The sequence below is a fragment of the Mytilus galloprovincialis genome, chromosome 3 (genome assembly GCF_965363235.1).
Source record: "Mytilus galloprovincialis chromosome 3, xbMytGall1.hap1.1, whole genome shotgun sequence".
Taxonomy (NCBI): Eukaryota; Metazoa; Mollusca; class Bivalvia; order Mytilida; family Mytilidae; genus Mytilus; species Mytilus galloprovincialis.
Genome location: NC_134840.1, coordinates 70032454 through 70054245, shown reverse-complemented (window position 1 = coordinate 70054245; position 21792 = coordinate 70032454). Strand labels below are relative to the sequence as shown.

General features: G+C 32.5%; 1 protein-coding gene across 1 annotated transcript; it reads right to left on the bottom strand.

Moving 5' to 3' along the window:
* Positions 1 to 25: 25 nt before the first annotated feature.
* LOC143066781 (uncharacterized) lies at positions 26 to 3518 on the bottom strand. The gene is made up of 4 exons (XM_076239592.1): positions 3480 to 3518; positions 2228 to 2410; positions 1630 to 1773; positions 26 to 232 (listed from the first exon to the last, which is right to left on the bottom strand). Exons 2-4 carry the CDS (start codon positions 2387 to 2389, stop codon positions 26 to 28), a joined length of 513 nt encoding a protein of 170 aa, XP_076095707.1. The 5' UTR covers positions 2390 to 2410; positions 3480 to 3518.
* Between the last annotated feature and the right edge of the window lie 18274 nt (positions 3519 to 21792).

Genomic DNA, 21792 nt, shown 5'->3' with positions numbered 1-21792 from the left:
TTCCCTTTAATTGACTTTAAAATAACTAAATCACCTGTTTAAAAGAGCTGCAGTTTGCAGACATCAAGTCTTCAGGAGGAAATGAATATAGAATGCTGTCAGGAATACTTCCGATAGTCGCTAAGTCCATTCCATACCATATCGTAGAACCAACAAGTTTTGTAATATATGTAGGGTCCCATTCTGACAAAGGTCCTAATGTCTCTGTTAATTCATTCCAACATATCTTTGCCTGTTACGTAGTTAACATTGATTTCAATTTAAAGGTGATTAAAATGGCATACGTTTGCATTTAACAGTACTCTTGGATCTAGTGGCACAAGCTCTTATGTACCTACCATGACGTTAAATCAATGTAATCTTATGTTATCTCACTTTCATTTGAGTTTATGTTTTTTATTCAATAGTCCTCTGTGTTGTGTTTTGTGTACTTTTGTTAGTCTGATATTTCTTTTTCTTTTTTAACCATGGCGTTTTAAATTAATTTTAATATCCCTTTTAGTATCGTTCGCCTCTCTTTTTCTGTTTATTCTTTATTTGCCACGATTATTTCTTCTCTGTTTCTTTTGTTTTTTACCTTATCAAAGAAACACTTCCATACGTGATATCGATTTACATACAACCTTACGGGTGCCATATGTCGAGCAGGATCTGCTTACCCTTCCGGAGCACTTGAGATCACCCCCATTTTTTTTGGTGGGGTTCGTGTTGCTACATCTTTGGTTTTCTATGTTGTGTCATGTGTACTATTATTTGTCTGTTTGTCTTTTTCATTTTTAGCCATGGCGTTGTTAGTTTATTTTCGATCTATGAGTTTGACTGTCCCTGTGGTATCTTTCGCACCTCTTTTATGGTTGTGATGATGTTGAAAAGATAAACTAGAATATTCTATGAAGCTGTCTCTGGTGTTATACTATTCATTTTAATTGAGAATTCATAAACGTTTTCTACATTTATACCTTTTTACGGGAATAACGGTTTCAACAAGGCATACATTCTTAATTGTCTTTTTCATATTCTATTTTGTGAAGCAGGTAGAACCATGTGTATTTATTTGAAAATTCATAAACGTTTACCAAATTTGTACATTCTTACAGGAATAATGCTTCTAACCAGGCAGACACGCTTTGTCGTCTTTTTCAGATTCTAATTTCAGAAGCAGGTAGAACCATGTGTTTTTTGTTCTACGCTATGAATTATATTTAGGTCAATGTTGGTCTTCAACTGCTTTGGTTTTTATACATTTTTGAGTTTTAAATATACGGATTTTTCTTCAGGTATAGAAAACTTCATAATTCTTAATCTCGAATTAAAAAGTCAGGATAACAATCAATGATGTTGGATCTTTTCATCATCTGATTATTCAAAATAAACTATCGGATGAGACTCTATTTTTAGTAAATAGCTATTTGTTGTTAAAGTCTATGAATGCTTTCTAGTTATAACAATAGTCTATACATATCATTATGTGATTTATGTATTGCCATATCAAGCATTAACTATATCATTTCTTCGAACTGAGTATTCCAATTAAATGGTATGCATGTATATCAACTCTCTTTCTTCTAAAATACTTTACTCACTGTAAGTTATTTTCGAAGATAAGAAATGCAAAGTTTTATATACTACCTCTTCACAGGTACATTCCATAATTGTTTCCATTCCATTATGAAGTTGTCTAGCAATAATATAACCTTTTCCTACTCCTTCTGGTAAGAATGAACCCAGATATGTCGCAGCCAATTTATCCATAGCACCTTCTCTTTGTGTTGCCTGATAAATATCATGGATCCTATCTATAAGTTTTTGTTGGCCAAATATTTTTTAAACATTTTTACTTATGATATAATTTGCAGAACCTTTATGGTTTTGTTTTTTTTAAATTCACAACCGTATTGACATTTCCCTAAGTTCCATGCCATAAGAAATAAATCCGGAGGCTTAACTACGTTTGCTATCTTAAATTTTAAATGAAACAATCTTATTTGGTCTAATTATAGGATGCTTATATCTAAAATTCACGAATAGTATGTGGTTTAATGAATGGGGAGATAAGACAAAGTATATTTGTATTAAGTAGAAGACAGCAGAAAGGGCAAACTGATAAAATTGTTGGATTTTGGTAGATAAATCATTCGAGGAGGATGATAGAATTGTATATCTAAATTTTAGTTTTAGTCCATAATTATATATTTTTTTTTAATTTCTGATATAACTGCATACATACAAGATCTAAGATGGCTATCATCACATTTCTCCGTGGTTTTATGTTCCTCATTTCGTATCCAGTTGCTAGGTGTTCAATGACTTCATCAGTAAACTCCTCTGGTTTGATATCTTTCCAGTGTTTGGCTTTAAAACATCTCAGCATTATTCCAAAGTTCATCATCTCTTCTGCTTTTAATTCCCCCTATCAAAATTTTCTTTGAAAATATATCAATATATAAAAAAAATAATTACAGTCTATCGTTATATATTTTGATGCGACCGTCATACAAGTGAGAGGTTTAGCCACGTATAAAACTAGGATCAAACCACCATTTTCTACATGAGAAAATGCCTGCACCAAGTCAGGAATATGACAGTTGTTATACATTCGTTTGATGTATTTGATTTTGCCATATAATTAGGGACTTTCCGTTTTGAATTTTCATCGGAGCTCAGGTTTTTCGTGATTTTACTTTTTTTATAAAGAAATTTGTTTCTTTGTTTCTATCAAGTGAAGTGTATGTCAACCACTTTTTTTTAAAGGAAAAGACCAACATTCTATTTTCTTACCTTAGAAAAGATTCAACAGACAAAGAAATTGATAATGAAAGGTTGAAATAAGTTCATAAAACATTATTAAAGCTAACAAGTTGTTATTGTTGGCATAACGGGGTTACTTCCCTTTCAAGACAAAAAAAAAGAAATCTGAAAGGAATCAACAAACAAAGCAATGGATACATGTAATGAACGATTGAAATAAATTCATTTTACAAATTTAAAGCTAAAAAGTTGCTATTGTTGGCATTTGTTTTCTGTATAGACAAATGGATGTAGGATATCTTAATACTAAGTATTGAAGACTTGATCACTTTGATAGGCCGCTAGTCAAATTATCACATGTGAAGATAGTCAGTAAAATAATTTCGTTACACGGTGTGCTAGTGACCTAATACGATATATATGGGGTCAGTAAATTCCATATGGGGTGACCCAATATATATCGAATTAGGTCACTTACACACCATGTAACTAATAATATAAATTCAGACAAGGCATGTTTCTTGGTTTAATTCTATAACTCAACGTTTGAGGTTTTCATGTTCGTTTTTTTTCTTACTTGGACGCCTGCCACCAACAGCATTAAAATTTCTAGAATAGATTCTGCAATTAACCGCAATTTAAACATAACCAATTGACTATACAATCAAAGCACATAACCAGCAAGTTTGGAATAGTCACACACCTTTATTCAAAAGGAATGTAATACTTACGTGGGGACTTTCCTGAATCTTGAATTTGTATAAAATTACTCGTGCCTAAAATGAGAAAAAAAATATTTCGTCAATAAAACTTAAAATTTCTTTGGAATATGAATAAATTCTTCGTTTTTCCTTATCAAAATCTTTTCTTTCAAAGTCTAATAACTGAATGAATGAAAAAAAAAAACAATTATAACGAATTATCCAAGATGTACGTTTCATCAACAACATTTTTTTAAATTAAGATGGATGTAAATTTAAACACATGGTAAACATGAATGCAATGTATGATCATATGTAGATCCGTATAAAGACATTTCTGTTTGTTTATTTGCTGTGATTATATATGCGTGCTTTTGAAATTTTATCTGAATGATCGTATTAAGAATTGTCTGTTTGGCACAAACAAAAACCTTTCAAAGAAATAAGTCCTATCACTTAATATCCAAGATAGATAAAGGCAGATGTGGTGTGAGTGCCAATGAGACTAAACATGTGAAAGCTCTCTCACAGGCAAACAACCAATAACTGAAATATATAAGGGCACGTTTAATCTACAGCAAAAATCAAAGTGCTTGTAAGGAATCAAGGGTAAAGATGGTTTAATTTATCAGTAGAAGTTAAATCAGATATTGCATTGGATTAAACATTGGTTTTATTTGGTTCATATACAGTTCTAGGGAAATAATGATAACTCCAATTTTTAAAGATGACTTTAACAATGACATCATTGATATTTCTAGAACAGATATTAGGTTCCTGCACCTTGCAAAAGTTATGTATTTTTCTTGACGAGTAAAACATCACGTTGTAATTCTATATCTGAGCATCTTTTTAAGTGATACATTTCTAGAATGTTTATGAATAGGATTTATAGAATGTTACGATCAACGCACAATGAGTTTGTGTAACTCAAAAGTAATGATAAACCTTAGAAGATTTAATTGCATTTCATGCAATTTTTACCCAAAAATATTTGGAGTTTAAATCAAAACAATTTATATTCACTTATGAAAATGACGGAAAATCGACAAACAAAAAGTGAACAGCGATCAAAGACGGATAAAACCAATATCCCCGGTCAGATTGTATCAGTCCTTTTTAAATTGATTGTACCACAACCTCCAAGGTTTCTGCCAACAGCTCTTATGAATATTTACGTAATGAAAATTACGGATTGTTATAATTAATGTTCTTTTCTGTCGTTAGACATATAGCTCTTTCATGTCACTCTGAGACAGTATTGTAAGAGCTCTGGTCCTAATGTAACCTTTAATGTGTAAAAGAAGTTATAATAATTGCTCTTTTCTGTCGTTAGAAAACTTACAGGAAAACATCTGAATCTGACATCTTTTAAAATGCCATCATTGATAGAGGCTGCCATAACATTATCTGGAATTCTGCCTATTTGATGACGATTATAACCTGCCAGTAAATGTTGTAGGCATCGGGCTTTTGATATATCATAAGAATTAATTGTCCTATACTCTGGAATGTTCGCCATCATAACTTGTTTGAATTTGATAACCTGATAGTGTAAAAAAAAGATAGATTACCTGTTTGTATATCTATATAGAGAAATTATACAAACACGTCAAAAGCTGTATGATGAAGAACTATTATTGCTAAAGAAGGTTACGTACATATTTTTAAAATAAAAAAACGTACAAAAATAGTTGATGATGAGGATGAGGATAAAGATGAGGAGGAGGAGGAAGAGGATACCAACGAGGCGATTTTCTCCAATTGATTTGTATTGTAGTCTTGTCATGTAATTTTGTCATTTTAATGTTATAATCAACATTGCCATTAAAATGTCCTGTACCAAGTCAGGAAAATGGCTATTGTTATATTATAGTTCGCTTCTGTGTGTGAAACATTTTAATGTTGTGTATTTGTTGTGTCATAGTTCACTTATATTTACTTTTCCCTCAGTTTTAGTTTGTATCCCGGATTTGTTTTTTTTCTCTAACGATTTATGAATTTCGAACAGCGGTATGCTACTGTTGCCTTTATTTACAGAAGTAGACTTATTTTTTCAACTTTGTACTTGTTTGGCTTTATAAATATTTTGATCTGACCGTCACTGATGGGTCTTATGTAGACGAAACGCGCGTCTAGTGTATCTAATTATAAGCCTGGTACCTATTATAACTATATACCTATGTTTTCATGTTTGATGTTGTTGTCGCATTGCTTCATACTTATACATTACGAGTTTATCATTTATATTTAAGAGATGACTGTTCATGTTGTTATAACTTGTGTCTTCTTGTTTGTTATTATATTTTGTACATAACAGCAAAAAATCCGTTGAATTGAAGAAACAACACATAATTACAAAAGGAGAAGTATACTTTGGGAAACTTTAAAGACGAAGGTCAATTTTGTTATTAACATACATTAATAAAATACCGTACTAAAAGGTTAATTCAAAAAGGGGACGTCAATAAAACCTGAAAAAAGTAGTCCGTTGGACCACCCCGTGAAAACTGTGGATAAAACATTGTATGGCCAGATAAACCTCCAACTTGTATTAGTTGTATGAGTTGTTTAAAGCTCCTGTGTATTGGCAAAACGCTTAAGGATACTATACACTGCAACCAGTCTGTTTGTATGTTTGTTTTGTTCATAGTACATCGTTGTCAATATAATAGAATTGTATACGACTGTCATGCAAGTAAGAGGTTCGGCTAGTTGTTAACCCATTTTTATTCCACCATTATTTTACATAAGAAAATGCCGGTACCAAGTCAGAAATATGACAGTTGTTATCCATCCTTTTGATGTGTTCGATTTTTTGAATTTGCCATTTGCTTAGGGACTTTCCATTTAGAATTTTCCTCGGAGTTCAGTATTTTGGTTATTTTGCTTTTTCCTTTCGCGTATTTGGCTGGTCTTTTTTACAGTGATAACTCTATAGCTCCCTTCATCTAAATTCAATGGCAAAAAAGAAGTTATCAAAGGTACCATGATTATATTTTAGTACGCCAGACAAAATACAATAATTCATTTTACCCAAGATTTATATATAATGCATAAGAGTTTCGCAAACATATTTTCGGATAAAAAAAAAAAGAAATACAGCGAGTTATTGCTAAATGGTCATATTCAACTGAATAACTCTAAATTGTAGATAAAGAAGAATATTTGACTAACATTGAATCTAGGTATCATTTATTAAGAATCTATCACTTATATATGCTGTTGAGTAAAAAGCATCAGGAAATAGTTGGTCACAGTCAGATGTTCCTTAGTAGCTGGGCAAACATTGTTATTGCTAAGCTTATAATATATGAAACAAATACAGGAGCTTTGACCATGAGCACTTTTTTGTTTGTTAATAATCTGTATTTTTGTATAAACTTACAGACTTTAGTTTCAAATCTTTCATTTTGCCGATCTCGCATATAGCCAATTTTAGGTTATCTGGGTTCAGCTGCTTTAGAAAATGTCTGTTTGACATCAGAAGTTCTATATACCTTTAACAAAATATGACAATATAAAAGCTTTGACATTCAACGCGCAAATGGATGTTATCGATGTGCCCAAATAATGGATTCATCATTAAACACACAAAATGAAAGTCTTTCTGTTATTCTTTAAGGGACAGTACTAAGGAGCAATTTCAAATTGCAATTATAAAACCAGATTATTCGATTCATTCACTTTTAAATTATGATGCATTATGTTTTTCCTTGTGGAGGCTTTGATCACCAAAAATTGTACTTACTGAATAATTTCCGCTGTGGTCAACTCGGAAGGGTTTTTATCTAAAACTTTTGGAACATTTCTAGCCATTTCAGCTCGCTTCCGAGAAGACATACTTTTACTGTCGCCTGGCTTGAAATCGTTTACTTCCTAAATCAATTGTCAAATAACATATTTATGTTACTAGTATGTAGGTAACAAGTGTTAAAAAATAAGTAACATGTACAATTGTAGTTGATCTAAATCAAATATAATTGCTATGGAGGGTTTATTAATGACAAAAAAAAAAATCGAATTAATATGTTTAACAAAATCTAAATCCGCTTTTCTTTATCTCAAAATCGCATTGATGGTTTCAACATCGGGGGAAACTTACAACTCACTGCAAGTTCAAAACGGCCCCTACCAACGGTAAGGTATCGTAATGCGTGTATGTATTGAAACACCTAGCTGAGTAGTGATTCAGAGAAAGTGAGTACAGAAATACTAATAAAAAGATATAAATATATCAAGTTATTGTAAATACAACAATTATTCTATCAACGAAATAGATTACCTTCTCTGTATTTGGAAAACCTTAGGACTTAGGGCTCCGTGCACTATAATTTCGAACTTTATCTTGCTTAATTTTTAACTGTTTTGATACGCATCACTTATGTCTTGACTTTGAACACGAAACGTGCGTCTGGCGTACACAATTTTAACCCTTGTATCCATGATGGGTTTACATACACCGATAATCGTCCCCAATTTTTAACTCAGGATATTAGATCATATGATATCAGTAGTGAACACAAAAGTGAATAAATAAGCCAATTCCATAACAAGGGAAAATTTCAATAGCAATTCGAGAAATGTGTGTAAGTGTTTACAATAAACGCAACAATGGCGAAACCGAGTGAATATTGTTCACACCAGAATTCATCGAGGTTAACCGTCTTCTCATTCCATGGTACAAACGTTTGATATGTTGTTGTTGTAGTCTTTATAGTTTCTTGTACAAAGCTTGAGCATATCTGAGGCATAATTGGTCGTCGTGTACAGGAACCGTCATCTTTATCTATCTCGAACTTTGCATCAAGATTGGCGTCAGAAACGAGATCAGAACAAGACACACCAGGTTTGCTCCAATTCGATCCTCAATGATCACAGTTACATTAGAAAAGTTAAATTGGGTGTTTGCGTAAATTAAAGTGAAAATAATTTTTCAGTGTATTGTGTTCGCTAATTTTTCATTTGATCCCTTTTTATTCTTACAGCTTTGACTTAATTAAACACGTGTCTTATATGACACTAAAATGAAGAAAACACCACAAAAGAGATCATTAGCATGACAGAGATAATAATAGCTTTACTCCGTTAAACATACCTCCTCTTTTGTTGCAAATTCTGAAGCATCTCCTCCACACTTTTTGATAAAACGAAATACAGGTGTTTTGTATTCAACCTTCATATTTTCAGTAAGCTTCCCAAAAGCTCTCTTTATTTTTTTAAACAGAACCTTTTTCGATGATTTTGGTATGTCTCCACATCTTATTGATATCGGTTGCCACCTGAGCATATATAACTTATATTCAGTCAGAGCTTTAAAACTACTGCTTGTTACGTTATAATTTAATTAAAATACTTAGAATTGGTTTTTTTTGTTTATGAAAAGCATTTTTAATTCATGACGTATCCCTTCACTTTAACTTTTCTAGATGGATAGACTTTTAAAATAAAACGATGCAAAAAGATATTCTAATATGATGGTAATTCTTTGTCGATAGAACAAATAAATGTGCTCAAATAAAACGTTGAACTCCGCCACATTCGATGTGTGCCTATCCGACGTCATGCGCATCTAATTCTGTGGTTGTTGTTGGTTGAATGCAGTCAGATTTGGCTATAATTGTTTATTGAACTGTACATGTATCAGGCCTTAAAGTCATTAAACTTTCGAGTCAGTTGTTTGTTCTCATACTCCAAAATCAACCAATCAAAATGCTGGTTTTCATGTTTCGAGCATGAATTTTGTGCTCCGAGCACTGAGCAAAGTTTTATGACTTCAACCCTTAGACGTTTGTTTTCGCTTTTGAATTATTTCACGTTTGTCATTGTCTGGGACTTAAACCCCTGACTATACAGTAAGGATTTGCTTGTAATTAAAAAGCAGTACGGTGACCCATAGCTGTGAATATCATTTGGGCTCTGATGGATGGTCTTTTCATTTGCAAAGATACCACATATAATTATTTATACAAAACAAGAAGTAGTAGATTTGTTTCTCATGCTGTTTTTATTAGAGCATAAACTTACATTTTCAGGACTTCATTGTCTGAAACCTGGTAGTGCAGTATGGGGAATTCAACAAATACGTCCATGTATGTATGTATAATCTCATTCCAATTATCGTCTTGCCAATCTTTTGGTGATTTGTTCCATTTAACTTTCAGTGAAACAAACTTTATTTTGTTCGGAACATTCTGGATAAGTAAAGTGAGAACTGTTTTGAATAACTAGGGAAAAGCTACTTCCTATATAAACTGAGACCGTTTCAAAATGCAATGAGTTTTTCTGATGAAGAATTATTTACACAGGAGTTGCAGTTAATGGAATTTGATACGACTGTCTAACAATTTTTTGCGTCGTGATTTTTTCATGAACTTCTAAATAGACCAATTTTATATTTGGACAACAGCTGACCAGTGATGAGTGGAAACATATGGGAACCTTTTTGGATCTATAAAACACCTACTTTCTGCCTGCTCAAACTTTAAATTTAACAATATGCTGAATGCAGATATTGTTAGGAACTGCAGAACTGCATTTACTTCATATTTGGTCAGCCGCTTGCCACTAATGATTTGTAATTTGTGAGCAATTTTCAAACATGTCGCACACTTTTTTCCTGTTAGCCGATAAAAATGTACCATGAATTTTTAATAGTATGTTAAATGATAGCATTTTACTTTGCTCGCGAATTCATATTTAGTCAGTCGCTTGACCAATAGAAATAGGTGAGCGCTTTCCGAAATCTGTTATACATCCAGTTTTTCTATTCTTTGAATCGCGATCGTTTTTGGGTGTATGCTTAGAACGAATACACATGCAATTGTTTATTTAAAAAAAAACATTAAAACATAACTTTCGATTTAATTGATACATATAGGGGTGGTTTATTATATAGGGAATAACTGAGGTATGACTGGATCGGGTTCACTCTTAGGCAGTCAGTGTGCCACCCTTACGGAAATTTCTAGATCCACCACTAGCTGAAGCTTTCTTGAGATAGATAACACGTGGCAGGAAAATGTTTACCATCTGTTGTGGTGTGGTTTTTAAGACAAGAGTACTTACATCAAACTGTAAGCAAGAAGCACTCTTACTTTTCATTGCTTCTAGTGCAGCAAACATTGTAAGACATGGGAACTTGATTAAATGATCTGTACACAGTAATTTTAGCATCTGGTCATTCATCCGATTTACAGTGCCATTCATTGGCTCTTCCTGTAAGAATGAAATTATTACACATTTTTTGGAAAAATCGATTCGAATTATAAAACTAATCCATTAGACAGAACTTAGGAGATATAAGGAGTCACATGATGTTAGGAAACGATTATAAAGCATATTTCAAGACTTGCATGCTTTGATTTTGTTAGTTAAATGTTTATGTTTCAATCATTAGTTTCCAAGCAATGGTGAAGTGGAATAAGAACAAACTAGAGGCTCTCAAGAGCCTGTATCGCTCACCTGATTCTACTTGGATTTTGAAATCATATAAAAATATAAAATTTGGCTACAAAGTAACAACACTTGGTCAGCACCTCATTAAGAAAGGAGCATTTATGCTATGTTTGCTTCATTCAATTCAGTGGTTCTATGGTAAACCAAGTCCCCTGCTGGAAGCCATCTTGGATGATGGATTGGCTACAAAGTAACAACACTTGGTCAGCATGTAATAAGGAACATGCATGCTATGTTTCACTTCATTCCATTCAGTGGTTCTCTAAAAGAAGATATTTGTATGCATTTCCCATTGGGTCCTATGTTAAACTAAGTCCCCCGCTGGCAGCTATCTTGGATGATGGATAGGCTACAAAGTAACAACAATTGGTCAGCACCTCATAAATTAGGAACATTCATACTATGTTTGACTTCAATCCATTCAGTGGTTCTCTAAAAGAAGTCATTTGTATGCATTTCCCATAGGGTCCCATGTTAAAGTAAGAACCCCGCTGGCGACCATCTTGGATGATGGATCAGCTACAAAGTAACAACACTTGGTCAGCACCTGATAAGGAACATTCATGCCATGTTTAGTTTCATTGCATTCAGTGGTTCTCTAAAAGAAGTCATTTGTATGCATTTCCCATAGGGTCCTATGTTAAACTAAGTCCCCCGCTGGCGGCCATTTTGGATGATGGATCGGCTACAAAGTAACAACACTTGGTCAGTACCTCATAAGGAACATTCGTGTCATGTTTGGTTTCATTCCATTCAGTGGTTCTCTAAAAGAAGTCATTTGTATACATTTCCCATAGCTAGGTCCTATGTTAAACTAAGTCCCCCGCTGGCGGCCATTTTGGATGATGGATCGGCTACAAAGTAACAACACTTGGTCAGTACCTCATAAGAAACATTCATGTCATGTTTGGTTTCATTCCATTCAGTGGTTCTCTAAAAGAAGTCATTTGTATGCATTTCCCATAGGGTTCTATGTTAAACTAAGTCCCCCGCTGGCGGCCATCTTGGATGATGCATCGGCTACAAAGTAACAACACTTGGTCAACACCTCATAACGAACATTCATGTCATGTTTGGTTTCATTCCATTCAGTGGTTCTCTAAACGAAGTCATTTGTATGCATTTCCCATAGGGTTCTATGTTAAACTAAGTTCCCCGCTGGCGGCCATCTTGGATGATGCATCGGCTACAAAGTAACAACACTTGGTCAGTACCTCATAAGAAACATTCATGCCATGTTTGGTTTTATTCCATTCAGTGGTTCTCTAGAAGAAATTCAAAATTTAAAATGTTAACGACGACGACGACGACGACGACGCAGGACGACGGACGCAAAGTGATGAGAAAAGCTCACTTGGCCCTTCGGGCCAGGTGAGCTAAAAAAGCATGACATGTATTCCGTTTTATTGTATTATCCAAGCATGAATCAGGAATCAAAACCCACATTTTTTCACAACAGATTTATCTACAAATGTAAGAAGAAAGGAAAACTTGTTCTATGTAGAGATAGTTGTTGTCCATCTCAGTTAATTATATTGGTTAGCAAGTTCATATTTTTACACAAAACATTTTTACGAAAAACAATACAAAATTCGATAGTTTAAAATTTCCGATTTTTTAATTATAACATGCACGTCTACTTTTCCTGATTCCAGATATATATATATATATATATATATATTCTATAGTGTCTCCCATTTGGGGAAGATCTTTCTGTATTACACTGAAGATAATCAATGAAGTCCTGTGCTCTTTTGATTATAAGATAATGTTTGTAATAATTATTTTCTGATAGATGGATCAAAACTACAATTAGAAAAATAAAGAAAATGAAATTAAATGCTGAATGCAATTAATTTTTTCACTACAGGGTTGAAACGTTATAGGAGTCAAGTGCGAATCTACAGTGTTTGTAACCAAGGCCATATACATGTCCAAAAACGCCGCAAGACCCTATGTATTAATTGTTGAAAAAGATGGGACTACATTTTTACTTTAATGAATGATAAATGAAACGTTTGATTTATAAAGGTAAATCGGGTATAAATTTAATTCAAGACATAGAACAAAGGTATGCTACTGTTGCCTTTATAGATTTGCATTAGAGTCAATGGGAGATTGTGTTACTGAATTTACCCCTATGATATGCTGCATATATCTCATATTTCAAATAATTTGACAAAACAGAACTTTCATTAGTGTATACTCACGTCAAGTGCTCTTATGACACTGATAAAATCGTTAAACTCTTTTGCTGTAAAATCCTCGGTTGAACCAACTCGAAACAAAGACTTTATTCTTAATAATAACCCTCGGTCAGCTAAGTTTAAGGACCTAAACAGCTGCCGGATAGCCATCTTGGTGGATAAAGGATGAAGCGATTTCAAAACTATAAAATACACATAGTAAAATATATAATGTGTCAAATATGAAATGTTGGGTGAACTTCATAGGGTTGAAAACATTATGTGTTAATTTAATTTTTACCCTGCTACATGTTATTTTGAATGGTAGTTATGGTTCACATTGGCTATGACTAAACAATCTTAGTCTTCTTTATGTATGGTAATAGTATCTGTATTTGTACTTTTTCGCATTTTTAAATGGGCGTCACTGATAAGTCTTTGAAATCGAAAGGCTCGTCTGGCGTACAAATGTTTAATCCTGGTATCTAAGATAAATGTATTTAGTTTTTTCAGTCTTTGATAGATTTCAAATCTAGCATTACATATGTACCGTGCTTTAGTTGGTGTAAACTTCAATAAAACGTTTATGCTGTAGAGATGAATTGTGTTTGGAGCATGGTAAAAGGTGTATTTTTCTACCAAGGTGGGTTATATTCCGCGTGTTTTCTGTAAAGAGGAACTGTTTTGGATCCTCAATGCTCTTCGATTTTGTACTTGTTTGGCTTTATTAATATTTTGAGATGAACGTAACAAATGAGTCTTATGTAGACGAAAAGCGGGTATGGCGTACTAAATTATAATCCTGGTACCTTTGATAACTATTGGAGCAATGGTTAAAGAGGTTTTTTTTTCTATACAGTAGGGAGGTATAGCGTAATGGAGTAAAGTGTTAGAGAATGATACATATGCTTCCGCAAATTTACAGATCTAACATTGTTGGGCTGTTATTATGACGAATTAAATATATAATATAATATCATTCTTTATTAGTTTACACCTTCATTGTAAAATCTTTTTCATACAAATATTGAAATGCGTAATAGAATGCTTTCCTTTTTGAAAAATAGCATTATAGGTAAATTGTGTTTGATTCAGTTAGTAAAGCGGATTAATGACAATGAGGTATCGTAAGATTGATAATTCGTTGCTTATCGTTCAGTTGAAAAGTATCGTAAGAGCATAAGTGCAAGTAAGATGATCACATTGAGCAAATATTGTATAGAAAATGGTATTATTTAGAAGAGATTGTGAGTGATTGTGTATGTACTGATTTTGCAATGATTGACAATGTCACATATACCTTAAAAGAGGGACGAAAGATACCAAAGGGACAGTCAATTTCCCTTTCATTCGTAAACCATAAAACAACAGACTACATTTATAGAAATTTATCAGCCTTTGTGAAGGAATCGGAAGTAGGTTGTCCTTCAGTTCAGTTACACAGGCTTCGTTTTCATATCTATAGTCAACACATTAAATCAAGATTGGGTTTTTGGATTTTTTAAAGAAAATGTTTTATCATATACTCTCTTTAATTCATAACATAACATGGACTAGAGGGCACTTAACATTTATGCGCATATGGGGATTAAATTGTGTTACGTTTGCGTGCAGTTTATGATAACATTTGCGCGCAATTTTTTTTTGCAGGTAACACATACAGGTGAATAAAGATAACTCCTAATTATAAGTATGACTAATAGTTAATAGTAATTTTGAATACACTTGTAAATTTATAGTATTTTTCATATTGAATTCTACCCTCTTACGGACGGACGTACAGGCGGACAGGGGCGACGCTTAGTGACGCGGCGGGTGCGTAATAAAATTTGTCTCATGTTGAAGTGAAAGAACATGGTCTAGAAAAAACAAAACGAAATATACCAGTAATGGTTCTGCATCAATAGCCCTTTCGAATGAGTTTTAAAGGAAGTTAGATATTGAAATTAATTTATTACTTACATTCCTCTAACATTGTCGTTAGAGCCTGAAGTTTCATTAATATCTCTTTGTCATTGTTTGATCGACGCATCATGGCCTTAAACGGTTCTGAAAATGTTTTCCTTCCAGATTGCTCGTCTAAACTAAAAGCTCTCATGTGAGGTGATGGTATCATTTCACAGTGGAAACTCTCTGTTTGTCCATTTGGTGGTCCATTGTCGTCGCCAGTCTCATCACTAGACCTGCTTCCTGCTTGTATATTTTGGTCGTTTTTGACGGGCTCGTCATTTTTGACAGGGTCATTTGATTTTTCATCTCCATCAGGTGGATCTTTTACAGAAGCAGATTCTTGATTATCTTTAATATTAGACTTATCTGTAACTGTATCGGTTTTGGTGGGTAGGTCCTTTGTACCTTCAGTTTTATTGTATGGACTTCTTTGGTCTGTAGCTGATGCATAGGATATAATTACCAGAACCAAACCGAAAGCTGAAATTACGTAAAATTTATCAATTGACGAGGTTTATATTTAAAAACAAGTTTCTTTCTAGTATATGTAAACTAATCAATTGATCAATATTTCAATTTTGTTATGTAGTAAAACTATTTAGGCATTAAAAAATTCGTCGCAAGATACTGGTGTTACTTTCAGAAAAACGTGTGCTACCTATATTCTAAAACATGTCTCGATAGTATTGTAAACAATGTACTGCTTACATGCGTTATATCAAAAGAAAACGTTTTGAATATAACAAGCATTATGCAGTGCGATGTTAATGTTATGAGAAATAAAAGTCCAAAGCTCGTAAATACTATGCATTATGGTTGAACATTAAAATTATCAAAATTTGAACAACACCTTTCTTCATATTATATATTTCTTCTCTAATGAATTTTCGTTTTATTTTGAACAAAATGCAATTCAAATTTAACTGATCGAGTACGAAAGAATGTAAGTTAAATTGAGTTCGTATTTGTGCGTGTTTCGTTTCCACTGTATTTTTTCTGATCATGATGGACAAGAATATTTTTTTAAATTAGTCAAACTCAAACAGCTGTGTATGTGCTTGTCCAAAGTTAGAAGCGTCTCCAAATATTATCTTTACTTATATCTAAACTAGCTCCTTTTGGTGAATAATGTGGTGATGAAAGATATTCAGAAGTCCATATTTAATCATTGTTTTCTTCTTCTGAATTCGGATGCGATTTAGAAGTTCCACAACGTTATTTGATAAAAAAAAAAAAAAAAAAGACTTGGCTGTAGCAAGACTGGCATCAATTGCCATCGATTGAATGATAGTTTTATTTATTTCAGTTGTTGTTTAAAATAAAAGTGTCAGTAAAAAAACATTTACTTTTCTTACTTCACGAAAAGGAAATAGTAAATATATCTGTAACATCATTTCTAAAATAAGAATTAGCGAATATGTATATAAGTTGCGGATATCAAATGAGTACTCCGAAATAAAGCAATAAAGGTCAATTTTTCGCTTTGGCAAATCCCCAAAATATAATTTGTATAGCACCGAGATACAAAGTTGCACTAAAGTGTGTGGATATGACAAATTCCATGTCGGTCAAAAACTAAACCAAAATAATAATTAAAAAAAATAGCAAGCGACCAAGAAGCAGTAGAGGAATGCTTAAAAAAGCGAGTAATATAAATGTCTGAAATGTATATTAAACTTGAAAAAGCGACACTAAAGTCGAGTGTAAGAAAAATTCAAAAAATCTGATAAAAAAAAATCGCCAATCAAAAAAACGAAGATAAATACGTATATCACAATTCAGGGCGTCAATACAATACAATACAATACAATGAATTGTCTTACCTATCCACTTCGATAGCATTTTCGTAGTTCCCTGGTTTAGCATTGAGGCTTCATTTTATACTGGTCCGAGACTTTAACGGAATATGATCGATAGACCCGTTATTTTATAATGAATTATTAAAGGTTGAAATCACATTAAAAATTAGAGACAACACTTGATATGTTTTCGTTCAATTTAAAATATAGCTGACACATTGAATTTAATAACACAAGTAGTACATAATGCAAGCTGTTTTAAATGCTTTAAAATTAACAGGCATAATGGCATAAAGATACAATAAGTTAATCAAAAATTAGTTGACCACTTATTTATTTTCTGTTAAGGAAATTGTAGAGATAAAATAGAAGGTAACAAAAAGCAATTTCATGCGCTGATATAAACATGAGTGGGGATACTACAAGAATATGTAAGATAAACAATATGCAACAAAGGAAATAACTGGGTTCATTTTGCTCTTTTGATGCATATATTTGTTTATAGATAAGGTTCAAAATCACATCTGCTAAAGTCTTGTGAGAACAATACAGGATAAGATCAAAATCGGGTCTGGACCCATGTCACAGTATGTGGTCTGAAGCATAACTGGTGAATATGATTTCCTAAACCATGTTCAATTGAATTAACTCTACTTTCATACTTAAAAAAAATGTTATCAAAGCTAATGCAACTTTTGCCTATTCGTCAAGTTAATAGTATCTAGTGTACTTTCTGTATACATACTTCTATTTCTAGAATGTATTTTATTATGTTAGATATATGCCGAGTCTTAAACAGAAAGGGATGATTGAAGAAAATTACAACAACTGTCAATTAGTTTATACTGATATTTTTAATAACTATCTGAGTTTTCATTAGCTCTCTGCATAATAACCATTACCAATAAATAATTAATTATTGACACAAAGAATTTTCTCACCTGCATGCAATTTGATAGTAAAATACAAATTTTGAAATTAAAATAACAATAATTTAACATAAAAAATATGCAAAATATTTAATGTCAAAAAATCATGACTGAAGATACTGGTCCAAATAATTTTTTTGAAAATGATATATGCCGATTGCAGTGATAATACAACTGCTTACCAAACATCTTCATTAAATTGTAATTGCTCCCTCAAAACGGACCTAACCACATCCACATTTACATGTAAACTCTACAAAAGTTTCAAGGTCAATAGACCATGACTGAGGAAACATAAAATTGAGAATGGAATCGGGGAATGTGTCAAAGAGACAACAAGCCGACCAAAGAGCAGACAACAATTTATCTCCATGAAATGTACCAATTTTATAAAACAGCATACCAAACATCAATAACTTATCTAAACTGACCTAATCACAAACCTTTATCATATTAAATTCTGTAAAAACAACTTATTTTCGCGGATACTTGATCACGTTTAGCCCTTTCTAACATCACTGTGACTTAATTTTGCAATTCGAAAATTTATTGATGAAAATAATTAAGAAAAAATCCAATTTTTACATGATATAACTGTTCTACTCACAAAAGTTGCAAAAATCGAATGGCCTACGAAAATTTGTTGGTTTACAGTATGCAAATATTTCAATAGACCATGACCAAGGGACAGCGGCTTAAAAATCTCAAAGCGGAAAAGATGTGACTGTGCTCATGCATCTGCTTACCAAACATCATTTACAAATCTACATTTGAAAATGCCTGTACCAAGTCAAGAATATGACAGTTCTTGTCCATTCGTTTTTGATGTGTTTTGTGGGATTTTGCCATGTGATTAAGGACTTTCCGATTCGATTTTCCTCTAAGTTCAGTATTTTTGTGATTTTACTTTTTATGTACCATTAGTTGTTTTCTAGATAACTGACCTAATCACAATCTTTAAATTTGAACTAAGCAAATGTCTTTCTAAGGTTAATAGACCATGACTGAGGGGATAAGACCAAAGAACCTCCTTGTAAATGAGATGTGGCAATACCTAACCAACTGAAGGCCAAATATCGTGATTTATTATTAATGGTTTCCCTTAAACTGACCTAATCAGAAACAAGCTGTTGATGCCGTCTGATAAAGCATGCTTTTTGTCTCTGTCAAATCAATACCAAAACTATAACAAGTGCCTTTCTCCTACTGAATCTTTTTAAAAATTGCTAGAAAATTTAAAAACAAAAACATAATTATAATTTTACATTTGAAGGATCATCTGTACATTAACCCCTGGTTTTTATGGTCATTACACAGTTAAACATTTCAATAGATATAAGAGATTTTGTAAGCCATCTTTCACACATTATACTTAAAACTTGGTCCAGATTTTTTATCTGTCAAGTTAATACGGATTTTTTGTGTTATTAAAATTTGCTGTTACAAAATGATGGAAATTATTATAAATTAAGGAATGTATCTCCCTCATGCAAAGCTCTGATTCCTTTCACGGATTTGGCTATACTTTTTGGACATTTTGGATTAAAGCTCTTCATCTTTTATATAAGCTTTGGATTTCAAATATTTTGGCCACGAGCATCACTGAAGAGACATGTATTGTCGAAATGCGCATCTGGTGCAACAAAATTGGTACCGTTAATTTTATTACTACCACTGGGTCGATGCCTCTGCTGGTGGACTATTAGTCCCCGAGGGTATCACCAGCCCAGTAGCCAGTACCGAATACTTCGGTACTGGCATGAAAATACGGATTTTTTTGTGTTATTAAAATTTGCTGTTACAAAATGATGGAAATTATTATAAATTAAGGAATGTATCTCCCTCATGCAAAGCTCTGATTCCTTTCACGGATTTGGCTATACTTTTTGGACATTTTGGATTAAAGCTCTTCATCTTTTATATAAGCTTTGGATTTCAAATATTTTGGCCACGAGCATCACTGAAGAGACATGTATTGTCGAAATGCGCATCTGGTGCAACAAAATTGGTACCGTTAATTTTATTAATATTTTTGTCAAATCTATACCACAAAAATAAACTAAAATGGATGTGGTTTGAATTTTATAATGTTATATAATTAATTGAAGAACCTTTGTGAGCATGCTCATATACCTCATGCCCCCAAATTGTCACTTTGCAAACAAAATCTCATCAGATGTCTAAATTTAAAGACTCAAAACTCCAGAAAAAGTCAACTAATAGCACTTTCTTGTGATATGCACATCTATATTAAATTCACAGGGCATGAGCTTAGAAAACAAATTGAATCAAAATTTCCTGTCAGTATGCACATCTACATAGAATTTCATTCTTATCTACAAAGTTTTATGCAATACTGTTGTGTGGTTTCAGAGAAGTTGAAATGACAAACTGTTGCAGTAGTATGTTTCTGGAATAAAGGGCACAACTCCCTAGTGAAATTGAAACATAATTTGCACATCTACATAGTATGTCATTAACTTTATATACCTATATAAAGTTGTTTTTTTCAGAACAATAGGTCATTCTTTCGAAGAATCAACCCGGACGATACCATTTTTCAATGAAATATTCTCCAAGGCATAAAATAATGACCTATGTGAGGTCATTATTTTCCTTGATATTAAAAATGCAAACTATAATTTACTTTAAAATTATATTCGTCTGATTGTTTTTTGTTGCAGATTTGGGAATCTTTTTTTAAAAGTTTTTAAAGGTGTAAAAAAAAATCGTCACTGCCCAAATTTAGATTTTAGGTGAGTAATGATTTAATATTTTTTCCGTCTATGAAGAAATATCCACAAAAATGTGGTGCACACTGAATAACCGGAGTAGCTGGTTATTTTAAAGTCTGCACCACATTTTTTTATGTTATTTCAAATAGACAGATAAAATATTAGTCATTTCTTATAATTTAATTCAAAATTCCATTTAAACCGGAGTAAACCATGAAAAAATGTTGATGACGCCACGGTCACATGACAAATTTATGTCTATGAGCTGATAAACAAAACTACGTCAGCGAATCAGAAGACGTGTTACATCTAAAATTAAATTATAAACAAATAATGTGAAGTTTTGTTAATTTATCACTACAATACAGACATTATCATATATGTGAGATGAATTTTAATGTAAATCTTTCATAACACTTTTTTTTTTAAATCCAGACTTAAACATATTTGTGTGTAAGATTTTGAAAATCTTATTGATTTACACAGAATAGGAAATCATACTGTGACCTACATGTATTGATATTCACTTTCCTGTTACATGAACATGTCACGATTTCACGCTGCCTTAGTGTCAGTTTTAACTTTTTTACATGTATATCTTTTACTCTATCAAATGATCAACTAATAAAATATTCTTATATTCTTTTGAATAACATCCACGTACCTCACAATGGGCTATGGTGGGGAGGGGGAAGGTATAGAATTATATCCTGATTATCTGTTAAAAATGTATTGCTATTCAAAAGAAAATCATTCTGAATATTTCATTCGATTCAAGTAAAATTGATGAAAAAATAACCACTTTTCTGCGATAGAAATGTCATTACAAAAAGGTTTATATCTAAATTAATTGGTGAGTTTTATTTCACATTCTTAATTAGCCGTAAGGGGTATTAAAACCTGAACACATTATAAAGGAATATCCCACTTTAGTGTGGTCTGTAAAATCAGATACTAAATTTTGCAAATCTTTATAAAAGAACTATATTTTTTTATGGTATATTAGTCAGATCATGCATATTTTAAGATTTTTCTTGTCGTAGAACACACCTCGGGGTGTCAGGATTACCCAAAGAGAGACCTCCTTAAGGTTGGTCTTTCATTTAATCAATCCTGACATCCCTCAGTGAGTTCTACGACAAGAAAAATCTTAAAATATGCATTATCTTTAACATAAAGTTTCATGAAATTCTAAAAAATTTCATGTTTCAGAGGAGTTGAGATGAAAAGAACAGGACTGATGAACTGACAGTCAGACGGATGGACAAAAACATTATACCCATGAC